General features: G+C 50.8%; 1 protein-coding gene across 1 annotated transcript in view; it reads right to left on the bottom strand.

Annotated features, from left to right (window-relative positions):
• Positions 1 to 1,863: 1,863 nt before the first annotated feature.
• The window catches only part of LOC128897394 (alpha-2-macroglobulin-like protein 1), a 53,191-nt gene continuing 42,890 nt past the window's right edge, over positions 1,864 to 12,164 (bottom strand). Inside the window, exons 31-36 of the mRNA XM_054163963.1 lie at positions 7,780 to 7,895; positions 6,263 to 6,353; positions 5,557 to 5,625; positions 3,518 to 3,620; positions 2,810 to 2,851; positions 1,864 to 2,032 (exon numbers count right to left, since the gene is read on the bottom strand). Of these exons, the coding sequence (XP_054019938.1) occupies positions 2,811 to 2,851; positions 3,518 to 3,620; positions 5,557 to 5,625; positions 6,263 to 6,353; positions 7,780 to 7,895 (420 nt within the window). The 3' untranslated portion in view covers positions 1,864 to 2,032; position 2,810. The remainder of the gene's footprint in view (positions 2,033 to 2,809; positions 2,852 to 3,517; positions 3,621 to 5,556; positions 5,626 to 6,262; positions 6,354 to 7,779; positions 7,896 to 12,164) is intronic.

The following is a 12,164-nucleotide window of genomic DNA, read 5'->3' as shown; positions in this document are numbered from 1 at the left end:
GGATGGCAATCCACAGGGAGAGTAAATGCAGATAGAAAGAGGACCTGGCACTTATCTGTGGATGTGCATGTGGATCTGGCAAGGCAGCTAAAAGGCTCTGGTGGAAGGCAGAGACAGGGACAGTGTCTTTCATAAGGAAAGTGAGGAAGGAAGCACTGCAAGGTGTAAGAATGCAGAGCTGTAGCAGCTTGTGCTAACAAAGGCCCTCAGACACAGACAAGGCTCCATTCCCTCCAGCCCCACTTACAGTCATTGTAGAGTGGGAAAGGGGGAATTCAGGAGCAAGCTGAAGCTAGCAAGGTACAGTGTCCTGTAGGGTGACATATCCATCTGCCAGAAAGGGGAGAGCTTGTTAGTAGCAGCCTGAAGCCTGGATGGGTTTGAAGAAGAGGAGGCTCAGGGAAGACCTTATTGCTGTCTACAACTACCTGAAGAGTGGTTGTAGCCAGGAGAGGGTTGGTCTCTTCTCCCAGGCAACCAGCACCAGAATAAGCTGTGCCAGGGGAAGTTTAGGCTTGAGGTGAAGAGAAAGTTCTTCACAGAGAGTTGTTAGGCTTTGGAAAGGGCTGCCCAGGGAGGTGGTAGAGTCACCATCCCTGGAGGTGTTCAAGAGGGGATTGGATGTGGCACTTGGTGCCATAGTTTAGTCATGAGGTCTATGGTGACAGATTGGACTGGATGATCTTTGAGGTCTTTTCCAACCTTGGTGATTCTGTGATTCTAAGTCCCTTCTGGAAGAACAAGGCAGAGTCTTTATATGGTGCATGCTGCATCCTGGCACCATCCCATAGAAAGAATGCTGCCTAGGGACCTGCCTAGAAGCCACTCCCTACAACTGGCCTTGCACAGCCTGATGATAGCTGTCGAGGGGCTGAATCATGTCCTCCTTGTTTGTTTTGCCTGCTATCCCCACAGCTGCACATGGCTCTTCATAAAGAGGTGCAGGAACTCCCACATTCATGATGAAGTATAGGAGAGGAATCACCACACCATGACTCCTACCTTTGCCTAGTATTAGACTACACTAGACTAGACCAGGTTGGAAGAGACCTTTGAGATCAACCTATCACCCAACACCATCTGATCAACTAAACCATGGCACCAAGTGCCTCATCCAGTCTCTTCCTAAACACCTCCAGGGATGGTGACTCCACCACCTCCCTGGGCAGCACATTCCAATGGCCAATCTCTCTTGCTGGGAAGAACTTCTTCCTACCATCCAGCCTGCACCTCCCCTGGTTGGGCATGGAATGGAAGGAAATGCCACCCAGCTGGGACACAGCCCAGGTGGTCCTCCACCTGAGTGGATGGACTGAGGGATCACAACAGGCTAATAGTTGTGTCTGAACTGTGAGGACCTCGGTTGGGGGTGGTGGTGGAGGGGGTGTCATGCATGTGATACACACCTGGGAAGGATTAAAGTAAGCAAGACCCCTGACCTTGCTGACTGTGTTCCAGCTGTTGATGAACTACAAGCTTAGCCCATGAAAATATAATTTCTGCCTTAAGTGTGCAAAACTTGTAGCTCCTCTGTTGTTCTCTCCTCACACTTCCCATGGTTTCTCCCAATGCTTCCTGTAGTAGGACTCAGACAGCACTGCAGTACAACTGACCGTGCTGTGACAGCTGTGTCCCCTGTGCCCTTTCTGCAAGCTCCTGAGTCACCAGTGGAAGTGCTTGGAAGTGCTCTGCCCTTGGTGCATGCTCCACCTCCTCCTCTGCAAGTCTGCAACTGAAGGAGCAGAATGCATGTGCACATGTACACACAGATCAGAGGAGAAGCAGCTGGTTTTACCCTGGTGCCTTCCTGGTTTGGGAGATAAACAGTAAACCTGAACAAGCATTCAATCAGACAGTTCCAGTCTCCTGAGATTTAATAAGATGCCAGGCACAGTCCAAGCCTTTCAAAACTGCTCATCAGGAAATGTCACCTATTTTCTCCTTGCTTCTCATCTCCACATGGTGGCTGTTGGCAGGGGTGACAATGGACTGATGGACAGAGACTGCAGAGGGTGGCTCCTTATCCCTGTCCCTGTGAAGACATCAAAAGACAATAAGTCTGTGTTCCTGAAGTATTAAATATAACCACTTGGAAACTGGGTGGTGGGTTTTTTGTGCACCTTGTGACTAAAGGAGACTGCCAAGCCATCAAAGGGGAGGCTCACTCAATCTACCCAGATCAGAGCTATAGCAGAATCTTCACTAAGAGTAGAGGGTTTGTGGCTGTAAGTCCAGGGCAGGGCAGGTGATTCATGGAGCAAGTGTTTCTCTCTGTCTCATGGTCTGTGGGCCAGGAAGCATGCAGATGAAGAAGAATTTAGAACAGAAGCAGGCACTAATCAAGTTCAGGTTTTGCCTTTACCCAGCCTGGCAAGAGAATGGACAGGTGCCTGTTCCCTTCTGTGAAACCAGGCTGTGAAAGACTGGCACTGAGAAAGAGTTAAGTCCTGCAGTAAAGGTGAGTGTGGCTTGTTGTGTGCACAGGTCTGGGGGGCTCTGGAAATGCAGGGAAAGTGCCAGGAAAAGGAACTGTGTGGATCTGAGGGAGGTATGTTTGATGCAAAAGGCCAGGGCTGGTGGTAGGACTCAGGATGAGCAGCCCTTGCTCTCTGCAAAGGTACCTCCAACTCTGTGATGAGCTCAGCACTCCAAACCTTCCACTTCAGTTCTCCCTTTCCTTTAGTTTAACCATTTGGATATAGTAACTCCTTGCTTAGCACTGCTAATCACCTTCTACCCTCAACCTGCATGCTGGCCTTGCCTGTATCTCCATACTCTTCAAGACCGTGCCAACAAACGAGGTCCTTACCTCACTCACACAAGGCACTGTAGCTCATCGTTGTAGTTTCTTCTGGAAGACAAGAAAAGAAGTGCTGGTGAGATACACTTGCCAAAAACTCACTGAAGAAACCCAGCATCATGCCTCTGTTCCTGGGAGAGGTCCCCCCTCAGCTTACAGACCATGACTCCCCTCTACTCTGACACACAAAGTGGTGTTGTCAAAGGCTCTGGGTGCAGCTAGTCCAGGTTCACCCGGGCCCTGGGGCTGGTGATATTCTGAAGCTGTAAGTTCCAAACATCTCCATTACATTTATGGATTCCTCACTTTCTGAAGCAATAGCAAGTCCCCAGCAGGGACCCCAGAGAACAGAGGAGTTTCTTACAGTGTTATTCTGTCAGGGGGGCACTCATTCTTCTAAGCCATCCCCCTGCCTTGGCTACCTCCCACAAAATGAGTGTACAAAAGAATGGTTTTGGGCTCTGTACTCCCTTCTTGTTGTGAGCCTTAGAACCTAAGTGGGTCTGCAAGAAAAAGTCAAGCTTGCAAGTTGGGGGACCAGAGAAAGACAGACCTACAGTCTGAAAGCCAAGCAGAGAAGTCTGTCACTAGAGAGCTTCTGAGGGGCAGTTAGATAAACATGCAAGGGAAGGTATTGTCTTAGACCTCACAAGTTCAGAAAATGCCTTTCCAGTGGCACAGCTGGGTTGTGTCTGCAATGCAGCAATCTGAACTTACCTGGCATGTAGTAATCGTAGACCTTAATGTTAGCTGGCTTGTGATCCTTCACTTGCACCTCCTGCTGCACCAGCAAAGTGTAGCTGTGGGGCTCTCTAGTCAGCTAAGACCAAGAGATGCAAGGATTACAGCTAGAATTGACAATCCCTTCCACCTGCTCTCCTTCAGGCTCTGTGAAGTCCTCACAACTGAGAGATTTGTTCTGCTTCCCAGTCCATCTCAGGAGTATCTTTTACTTCTCACTCTGTGGCCATCTTCCCTTTTCAGTCACTAATTTTAACTTAGCTTGGGAGAGACAACAAACCCATACAGTCAGTGTGCTCTAAGTATCTCAACACAGCACCGGTGTTCCAGACCAATTTCCATCCATCTCTGCTCTCAGCTCCTTCATGCATCTTACCTCAGTGGCTACTTTCACACACAGTCCCATTGCATCAGCTCTTATTCTCATCTTGCATAAGCCTCATCATCAAGCAGACAAATGCAAGGTGGCAGCTGGGTGGCAGTAGTTACATGAACTGCTATTGATTGGGATCCACCTTGTGCTGCATGATATCCTGAGCTGAGATCTTTGTGCTGCTTTTCTGCTGTAGGTGTGACAAAAGCAGCACCTCTGCAACTCCTGTGCACAGACAGAATGGTGACACACACTCACCACGAGGCCAGCTTAGCTCAGCTTAGTGACAGCTAGGGATGAACCACAGAATCATTTGGATTGGAACAGACCTTTAAGATCATCAAGTCCAACCATCATAGAATCAGTTAGGTTGGAAGAGACCTCAAGGATCATCAAGTCCAACCTGACACCTCATGACTAACTAAACCATCACTCCAAGTGCCTCATCCAATCCCCTCTTGAACACCTCCAGGGATCATCTCACTCTACCAAGGCTGGTGCTAAACCATGTCCCTCAGCACCACAGCTCTGCATCTTTGAGACACCTCCAGGGATGAGGATTCAACCACCTCTCTGGGGAGCCTGTTCCAGTGCTTGAGAAACCTTTCAGTGGGGAAGTTTCTTCTAATAGCCAACCTAAACCTCTTGAGATGAAACTGGAGGCCAATTCCTTTCATCCTATCACTTGTTACTAGGCAGAAGAGACAGACTCCCATCTCCCTACAACCTCCTTTCAGGGAGTAGTAGAGTGAGGAGGTCTTTGTTCAGCCTCCTTGTCTCCAGGCTAACCATCCCCAGTTCTCTCAGCTGCTCCTCACAAGACCTGTTCTCCTGACTCTCCAACAGCTTCATTGCCTTTCTCTGGACCCACCCCAGGACCTCAATGTCCTTCTTGTAGTGAGGGCTCCAAAACTGAGCCCAGTCCTGAAGCTGTGGCCTCACCAGTGCTGAGTAGAGAGGGAGATGAACAGTCAGGGAAATCTGAAAGCTCTCCTTGGAGATTCTGCAAGTTTTTAACTCCCTGCTATTTCCCCTTTTGTTTGGGTGTGCCTGTAGCTAGAGCAAGGCTGGTGTGGTTGTTGATCAGTTGATTAATGAGGCTGTGGAGCATACACTGCTGCTGACACAACCACCTGCTTTAAGGTTGAGTGGTCTTGGCAAACTCCATAAGAAATCTTGGCTGCTCCCTACTACACTTAGGCTCCTTAAGGGCTCTCTAAGAACTGAATTCACAAGATGGATCCTATTACTGCTCCCCAGTCCTGGTCAGACACTGTGGACTCTCAACCTGTAGGCATCAGTTTAGCTCAACTTAACCCAGGTGGAGGAATCTGCCTTCCCTTTCAGTGTTAGGCATACCTGGTGCTGTACTGCAAAGAATTTCTGTGTGTCCCCTGATTTCTCTTTCAGTTTTGCTGAGCCATCAGTGTTATCCTCATTTTACCCAAGGGAAGAGGCCCTGTATCCAGCTGAACTGCTGCAGGCTGGCAGGTCACCAAATATGGCTGAGGTGCAGGAGCAACAGCTCTGGATACTTAAAATGTTAATTGGAATCAAGTTACAAGAGTAGGCTGAAATCTATCTGCCAGCCCTTAGCCCTTCTAATGACAGTGGAAGATGTTAGTATAAATTCAGCACTCACTTCTTCCAAGTAGAGAACAACTTGCTCAGCTTTACTTTCCACTTTCTTCACTAAAGGCATCTTCTTTAACTGAAAATAGAGGGAAGGTGTCAGAAAGACTAAGAGAAAGCAAAAATATTCAGACACATTTGTTCTTGTGAGGGCCTGGGCAAAATGTTCTCATGGCCAAGGTGCCCTTTGGGTAGGAGAAGGCAAAATGTGGTCTGGAAGAGACTTAGGGTATAAACATTTCTTGAGAAGAAAATAACCTTGTTGCTGTGCCCAGAGGAATGATCACGGTTCTGCATACAGCCCATGGTGCACATCCATCATTATTCTCATTCCAGCTGGACATAATCATAGAATCAGTAAGGTTGGAAAAGACCTCAGAGGTCATCAAGTCCAAGCTGTCACCCAACACCTCATGACTAACTAAACCATGGCTTCAAGTGCCACATCCAATCCTTTTCTGAACACCTCCAGGGATGGTGACTCCACCACCTCCCTGGGCAGCACATTCTAATGGCCAATCTCTCTGGGAAGAACTTTCTCCTCACCTCCAGCCTAAACCTCCCCCTGGCACAGCTTGAGACTGTGTCCTCTTGTTTTGGTGCTGCTTGCCTGGGAGAAGAGACCAACCCCCACCTGGCTACAACCTCCCTAGTTGTAGAGAGCAAGAAGGTCTCCCCTGAGCCTCCTCTTCTCCAGGCAAATCCCACAGTCTCACCTCTTGCAGTGAAGCTGGCACGGGGCTGTAGCCGGACAGCAGCTCCATGTGGATCAGGACCATGTTGGTGGACACTCGGTTCCCTGTGTAGCTGCAGCAGGAGACCAGGGGACAGCACCAATGTTACTTCCTGAGCCATGATCTCCAGACACTCCAGCCCAGCTTGGGCACTCTGGTGGAGGAACCTGCCCTCACTTTCAGTGTTTCTCCTGTAAGCATACCTTCTCCTATACTGGAATAAATCTTTGTGCTTCCCCCAGTTTCTCTTTTAATTATTCTGAGACAAGGGAGAAAGAATTCCTTGGAATACTTCTGGAGTAACCTTTTCTACATGTGTCAGAGAACATCACATCCTCTTCCTGCTCCCTTGGTAGTTCTGTCCCAAGTATACCTGTGCCAGCTCTATGGCAGGGAAGAGTGGTCAGACAGTCAACCATGCATGGAGGAGGGAAGACTTAGGATCAGTATCAGCAGTCAGACCCACAGGACCTTCACATCATCAGTATTTTGAGACCTAAGCCTAGAAGGTAGTGAGAGCCATAGACCTTGTGAACAATTTGTGGTGACCCTCAGCTGTCCCTCTGGGGGCTTACCCTTGTCACCCAGCTGAGGACAGCATAAACAGAATCATAGAATCAGTAAGGTTGGAAAAGACCTCAGAGATCATCAAGTCCAACCTGTCACCCAACACCTCAGGACTACTAAACCATGGCTCCAAATGCCACATCCAGTCCCTTTTTGAACACCTCCAGAGATGGTGATTCCACCACCTCCCTGGGCAGCACATTCCCATGGCCAGTCTCTCTTGCTGGGAAGAACTTCTTCCTAACATCCAGCCTAAACCTCCCCTGGCACAGCTTGAGACTGTGTCCTCTTGTTCTGGTGCTGGTTGCCTGGGAGAAGAGACCAACCCCCACCTGGCTACAACCTCCCTTCAGGGAGTTGTAGAGAGCAAGAAGGTCTCCCCTGAGCCTCCTCTTCTCCAGGCTAAGCAACCCCAGCTTCCTCAGCCTCTCCTCACAGGGCTGTGCTCCAGACCCCTCCCCAGCCTTGTTGCCCTTCTCTGGACACCTTCCAGCAACTCAACATCTTTCCTAAACTGAGGGGCCCAGAACTGGACACAGGACTCAAGGTGTGGCCTAACCAGTGCTGAGCACAGGGGCAGAATGACCTCCCTGCTCCTGCTGGCCACACTGTTCCTGATGCAGGCCAGGATGCCATTGGCCTTCTTGGCCACCTGGACACACTGCTGGCTCATATTCAGTGTACTGTCAACCAGTACCCCCAGGTCCCTTTCTGCCTGGCTGCTCTCAGCCACTCTGACCCCAGCCTGCAGCACTGCATGGGGTTGTTGTGGCCAAAGTGCAGCACCCAGCAGTTGGACTTGTTGAATGCCATCATGAATGAGGACATCTTAGCCCTTGGACATGATGAGTGAAGGGGAATCCTCCCCATTAAGAGACTGATGTGAATTCTCTTAGCACAGTGGATGCAAGGGGCAACTGAGGGTCTCCTACCGAGCATGAAGGGTGATGGCGAGCTGGGTGGCGTCGGGGGCAGCGCACTCTGTGTGCACAGACACGGCAAAGGCGTCTTCACTCCGCGCTGGAGGGACGTGGTACCGCAGGACGGCCTGCCAGGACAGAGAGAAGCCAGCTGGAAGAGAACAGCATCTTTCTTTTCTGGTGGAGAGTGTGCAGTGGTTTGGAATGTTACCACCACATGAACAAAAGCTGGGCTCACTCAGCTGGAAGCAAATGGTAGCTGTATTTGCAAGCAATAACTGCACTCTACAATGGGATGTAATGAATGTAGAGATAGACAGGAGTTAGGATAGAATAGCATAGGATAGGACAGCATAGGATAGGATAGGATAGCAGCAGAAAGGAGACAGTCTAGGAGGTTCTTAGAGTGCATGGAGGACAGCTTCTTATCCCAGGTGCTGCGTGAGCCTACCAGGGGCAAGGCTATGCTTGACCTCCTCTTCACCAGCAGGGAAGGGCTGGTGGGGATGTGGTGGTCGGAGGCTGTTCAGGGGCCAGCGACCAGGAGAGAATTGAATTCTCAGTACTCAGTCAAGCTAAGAGGGGCAGCAAGAAGACCTCCACTCTGGACTGCCAGAGGACAGACTTCAGGCTACTCGAGGAACTAACTCAGAAGGTTCCTTGGGAAACAGCCCTTAGAAACAAAGGGGTCCAGGAGAGCTGGGACTGCTTCAAGGAGGAACTCTTGAAGGCTCAGAACAGGCTGTGCCAATGCGCCGGAAGATGAGCCCCGGGGAAGACGGCCAGCCTGGATGGGTGATGAGCTTCTAAAAGAACTAAGGGAAAAAAAGAGGGTGTATCATCTTTGGAAGAAAGGGGAGGCAACCCATGGAATGTTTAAGGATGTTGCTAGGTCATGTAGGAAGATAATTAGGGAGGCAAAAGCACATTTGGAGCTTAGACTGGCCTCTGCTGTGAAGGACAACAAAAAGTCTTTCTATGAACACATGAATAGCAAGAGGAAGGGCAGGGACAACCTCCACTCCTTGGTGGACACGGAGGGGAATGTTGTATCAAAGGATGAGGAGAAGGCAGAGTTACTTAACAACTTCTTTGCCTCAATTTTTACTAGCGGGAAAGAACGTCTACCAGACAGCTGGCCTGCAGAGCTGGCAGAAGGAGCCAGGGAGCTGCATAGTTTCCCTGTGTTCCAAGAGCAAGTGATAGGAGCTCTCCTCAGCAGCTTAGACCCCCACAAGTCCATGGGAGCAGATGGGATCCATCCCAGGGTGCTGAGAGAGCTGGCAGATGAGCTGCCAAGCCGCTCTCCATGATTTTTCATCAGTCCTGGCTCACTGGAGAGATCCCAGATGACTGGAAGCTGGCCAACGTGGTGCCCATCCACAAGAAGGGCCGGTTGGATGAGCCAGGGAATTCCAGGCCTGTCAGCCTGACCTCAGTGCCAGGAAAGATTATGGAACAGGTCATCCTGAGTGCAATCACACAACACTTAGAGGATGGCCAAGGGATCAGGCCCAGCCAGCATGGGTTTAGGAAGGGCAGGTCCTGCCTGACCAACCTGATCTTCTATGATCAGGTGACTGCCTGGTGGATGTGGGGCAGGCTGTGGATGTAGTCTACCTAGACCTCAGCAAGGCCTTTGACACCGTTTCCCATAGCAAACTCCTGGCCAAGCTGTCAGCCCCTGGCTTGGATGGGAGCACACTGCGATGGGTTAGGAACTGGCTGGAGGGCCGAGCCCAGAGAGTGGTGGTGAATGGTGCCACAGCCAGCTGGCAGCCAGGCACCAGTGGTGTGCCCCAGGGATCAGTGCTGGGCCCCATGCTCTTTAACATCTTTATTGATGATCTGGACGAGGGCATCGAGTCCATCATCAGTAAATTTGCTGACGACACCAAGCTGGGGGCAGGAGTTGATCTGCTGGAGGGTAGAGAGGCTCTGCAGAGGGACCTGGACAGGCTGGACAGATGGGCAGAGTCCAAGGGCAGGAGATTGAACACATCCAAGTGCCAGGTTCTGCACATTGGCCACAACAACCCCATGCAGTGCTACAGGCTGGGGTCAGAGTGGCTGGAGAGCAGTCAGCCAGAGAGGGACCTGGGGGTGCTGGTTGATAGTAGGCTGAACATGAGCCTGCAGTGTGCCCAGGCAGCTAAGAGGGCCAATGGCATCCTGGCCTGTATCAGGAGCAGTGTGGCCAGCAGGAGCAGGGAGGTCATTCTGCCCCTGTACACTGCACTGGTTAGGCCACACCTTGAGTCCTGTGTCCAGTTCTGGGCTCCTCAGTTTAGGAAGGAGGTTGACTTGCTGGAGTGTGTCCAGAGAAGGGCAACGAAGTTGGTGAGGGGTTTGGAACACAGCCCTGTGAGGAGAGGCTGAGGGAGCTGGGGTTGCTAAGCCTGGAGAAGAGGAGACTCAGGGGTGACCTTATTGCTCTCTACAACTACCTGAAGGGAGGTTGTAGACAGACGGATGTTGGTCTCTTCTCCCAGGCAGCCAGTACCAGAACAAGAGGACACAGTCTCAGGCTGCGCCAGGGGAGGTTCAGGCTAGATGTTAGGAAAAAGTTCTATACAGAGAGAGTGATTGCACATTGGAATGGGCTGCCTGGGGAGGTGGTGGAGTTGCCATCACTGGAGGTGTTCAGGAGGAGACTTGATGGGGTGCTTGGTGCCGTGGGTTAGTTGTTTAGGTGGTGTTGGATTGGTTGATGGGTTGGACGCGATGATCTTGAAGGTCTCTTCCAACCTGGTTTATTCTATGTATTCTATGTAGGATAGGATAGGATAGGATAGGATAGGATAGCATAGGATAGCATAGGATCGGATAGCATAGGATAGGATAGCATAGAATAGAATAGCATAGCATAGCATAGAATAGAATAGAATAGACCAGGTTGGAAAAGACCTTTGAGATCATCGAGTCCAACCTATCACCCAACATCATCTGATCAACTAACCCATGGCACCAAGCACGCTATCAAGTCTCCTCCTAAACACCTCCAGTGATGGTGACTCCACCACCTCCCTGGGCAGCACATTCCAATGGCCAGTCTCTCTCTCTATGAAGAATTTCTTCCGAACATCCAGCCTAAACTTCCCCTGGCACAGCTTGTGACTGTGTCCTCTTGTTCTGGTGCTGCTTGCCTGGGAGAAGAGACCAACCCCCACCTGGCTACAACCTCCCTTCAGGGAGTTGCAGACAGAAAGAAGGTCTCCCCTGAGCTTCCTCTTCTCCAGAGGCAGAGCAACCCCAGCTCCCTCAGCCTCTCCTCACAGGGCTGTGCTCCAGACCCCTCCCCAGCTTTGTTGCCCTTCTCTGGACACATTCAAGTGTCTCAATGTCCTTCTCAAACTGATGGGCCCAGAAATGGACACAGGACTCAAGGTGTGGCCTAATCAGTGCAGTGTACAGGGCACAATGACCTCCCTGCTCCTGCTGTCCACACTGCTCCTGATGCAGGCCAGGATGCCATTGGCCTTCATGGCCACCTGGGCACACTGCTGGCTTGTGTTCATCCTACTATCAACCAGTACCCCGAGTTCCCTTTCTGCCTGGCTGCTCTCAGCCACTCTGACCCCAGCCTGTAGCTCTGCATGGGGTTGTTGTGGCCAATGTGCAGAACCCGGCACTTGGATGTGTTCAATCTCATGCCCTTGTACTCTGTCCATCTGTCCAGCATGTCCAGGTCCCTCTGCAGAGCTCTCCTACCCTCTAATAGATCAATTCCTGCCCCCAGCTTGGTGTCATCATCAAATTTACTGATGACTGACTCAACCCCCTCATCCAGATCATCAATAAAGATATTAAAGAGCATGGGGCCCAGCACTGATCCCTGGGGGACACCACTGGTGCCTGGCTGCCAGCTGGCTGTGGCACCATTCACCACCACTCTCTGGGCTCGGCCTCCAGTCAGCTCCTAACCCAGCTCAGAGTGCTGCTGTCCAAGCCAGGGGCTGACAGCTTGGCCAGGAGTTTGCTATACAGGTGTTTACAACCAGAAAACAGCGAGGAAACTCCCCTGATCAAAATGACCAGGGAAAGGCTACCCCACTCCCCCCAGCCTCTCTTTTTGCCCTTCCCTCTATGATAGAAGAAAGAAAAAAGGAGCCATTAGCAGGAATGTCAGTCTTATCTGCAAGGTCAGCTAGTAGTGATAAGATCCTCCCAGGCAGGCAGAGCAGAACCAGCCAGAGAAAAGGCAAAGGAGTGAATTGTTAGTGCACTCCACACATCTGCCCAAGGAAATTGGTTTAGAATAATCTTTTGTTTTCCTTTTCACACCCAGCTGTGAACTGTTTCACACCCAGCTGTGAATTGTTTATACTTCTTCACTCTTCTGCTCCAAAATCTGCAGCTACCTTTTAAAGGCAGAGCCTGAAACTGCCACAGAGTGT

This window comes from Dryobates pubescens, chromosome 8, assembly GCF_014839835.1.
Source record: "Dryobates pubescens isolate bDryPub1 chromosome 8, bDryPub1.pri, whole genome shotgun sequence".
NCBI classification, from domain to species: domain Eukaryota; kingdom Metazoa; phylum Chordata; class Aves; order Piciformes; family Picidae; genus Dryobates; species Dryobates pubescens.
This window is presented reverse-complemented; position numbering and strand designations above follow the sequence as displayed.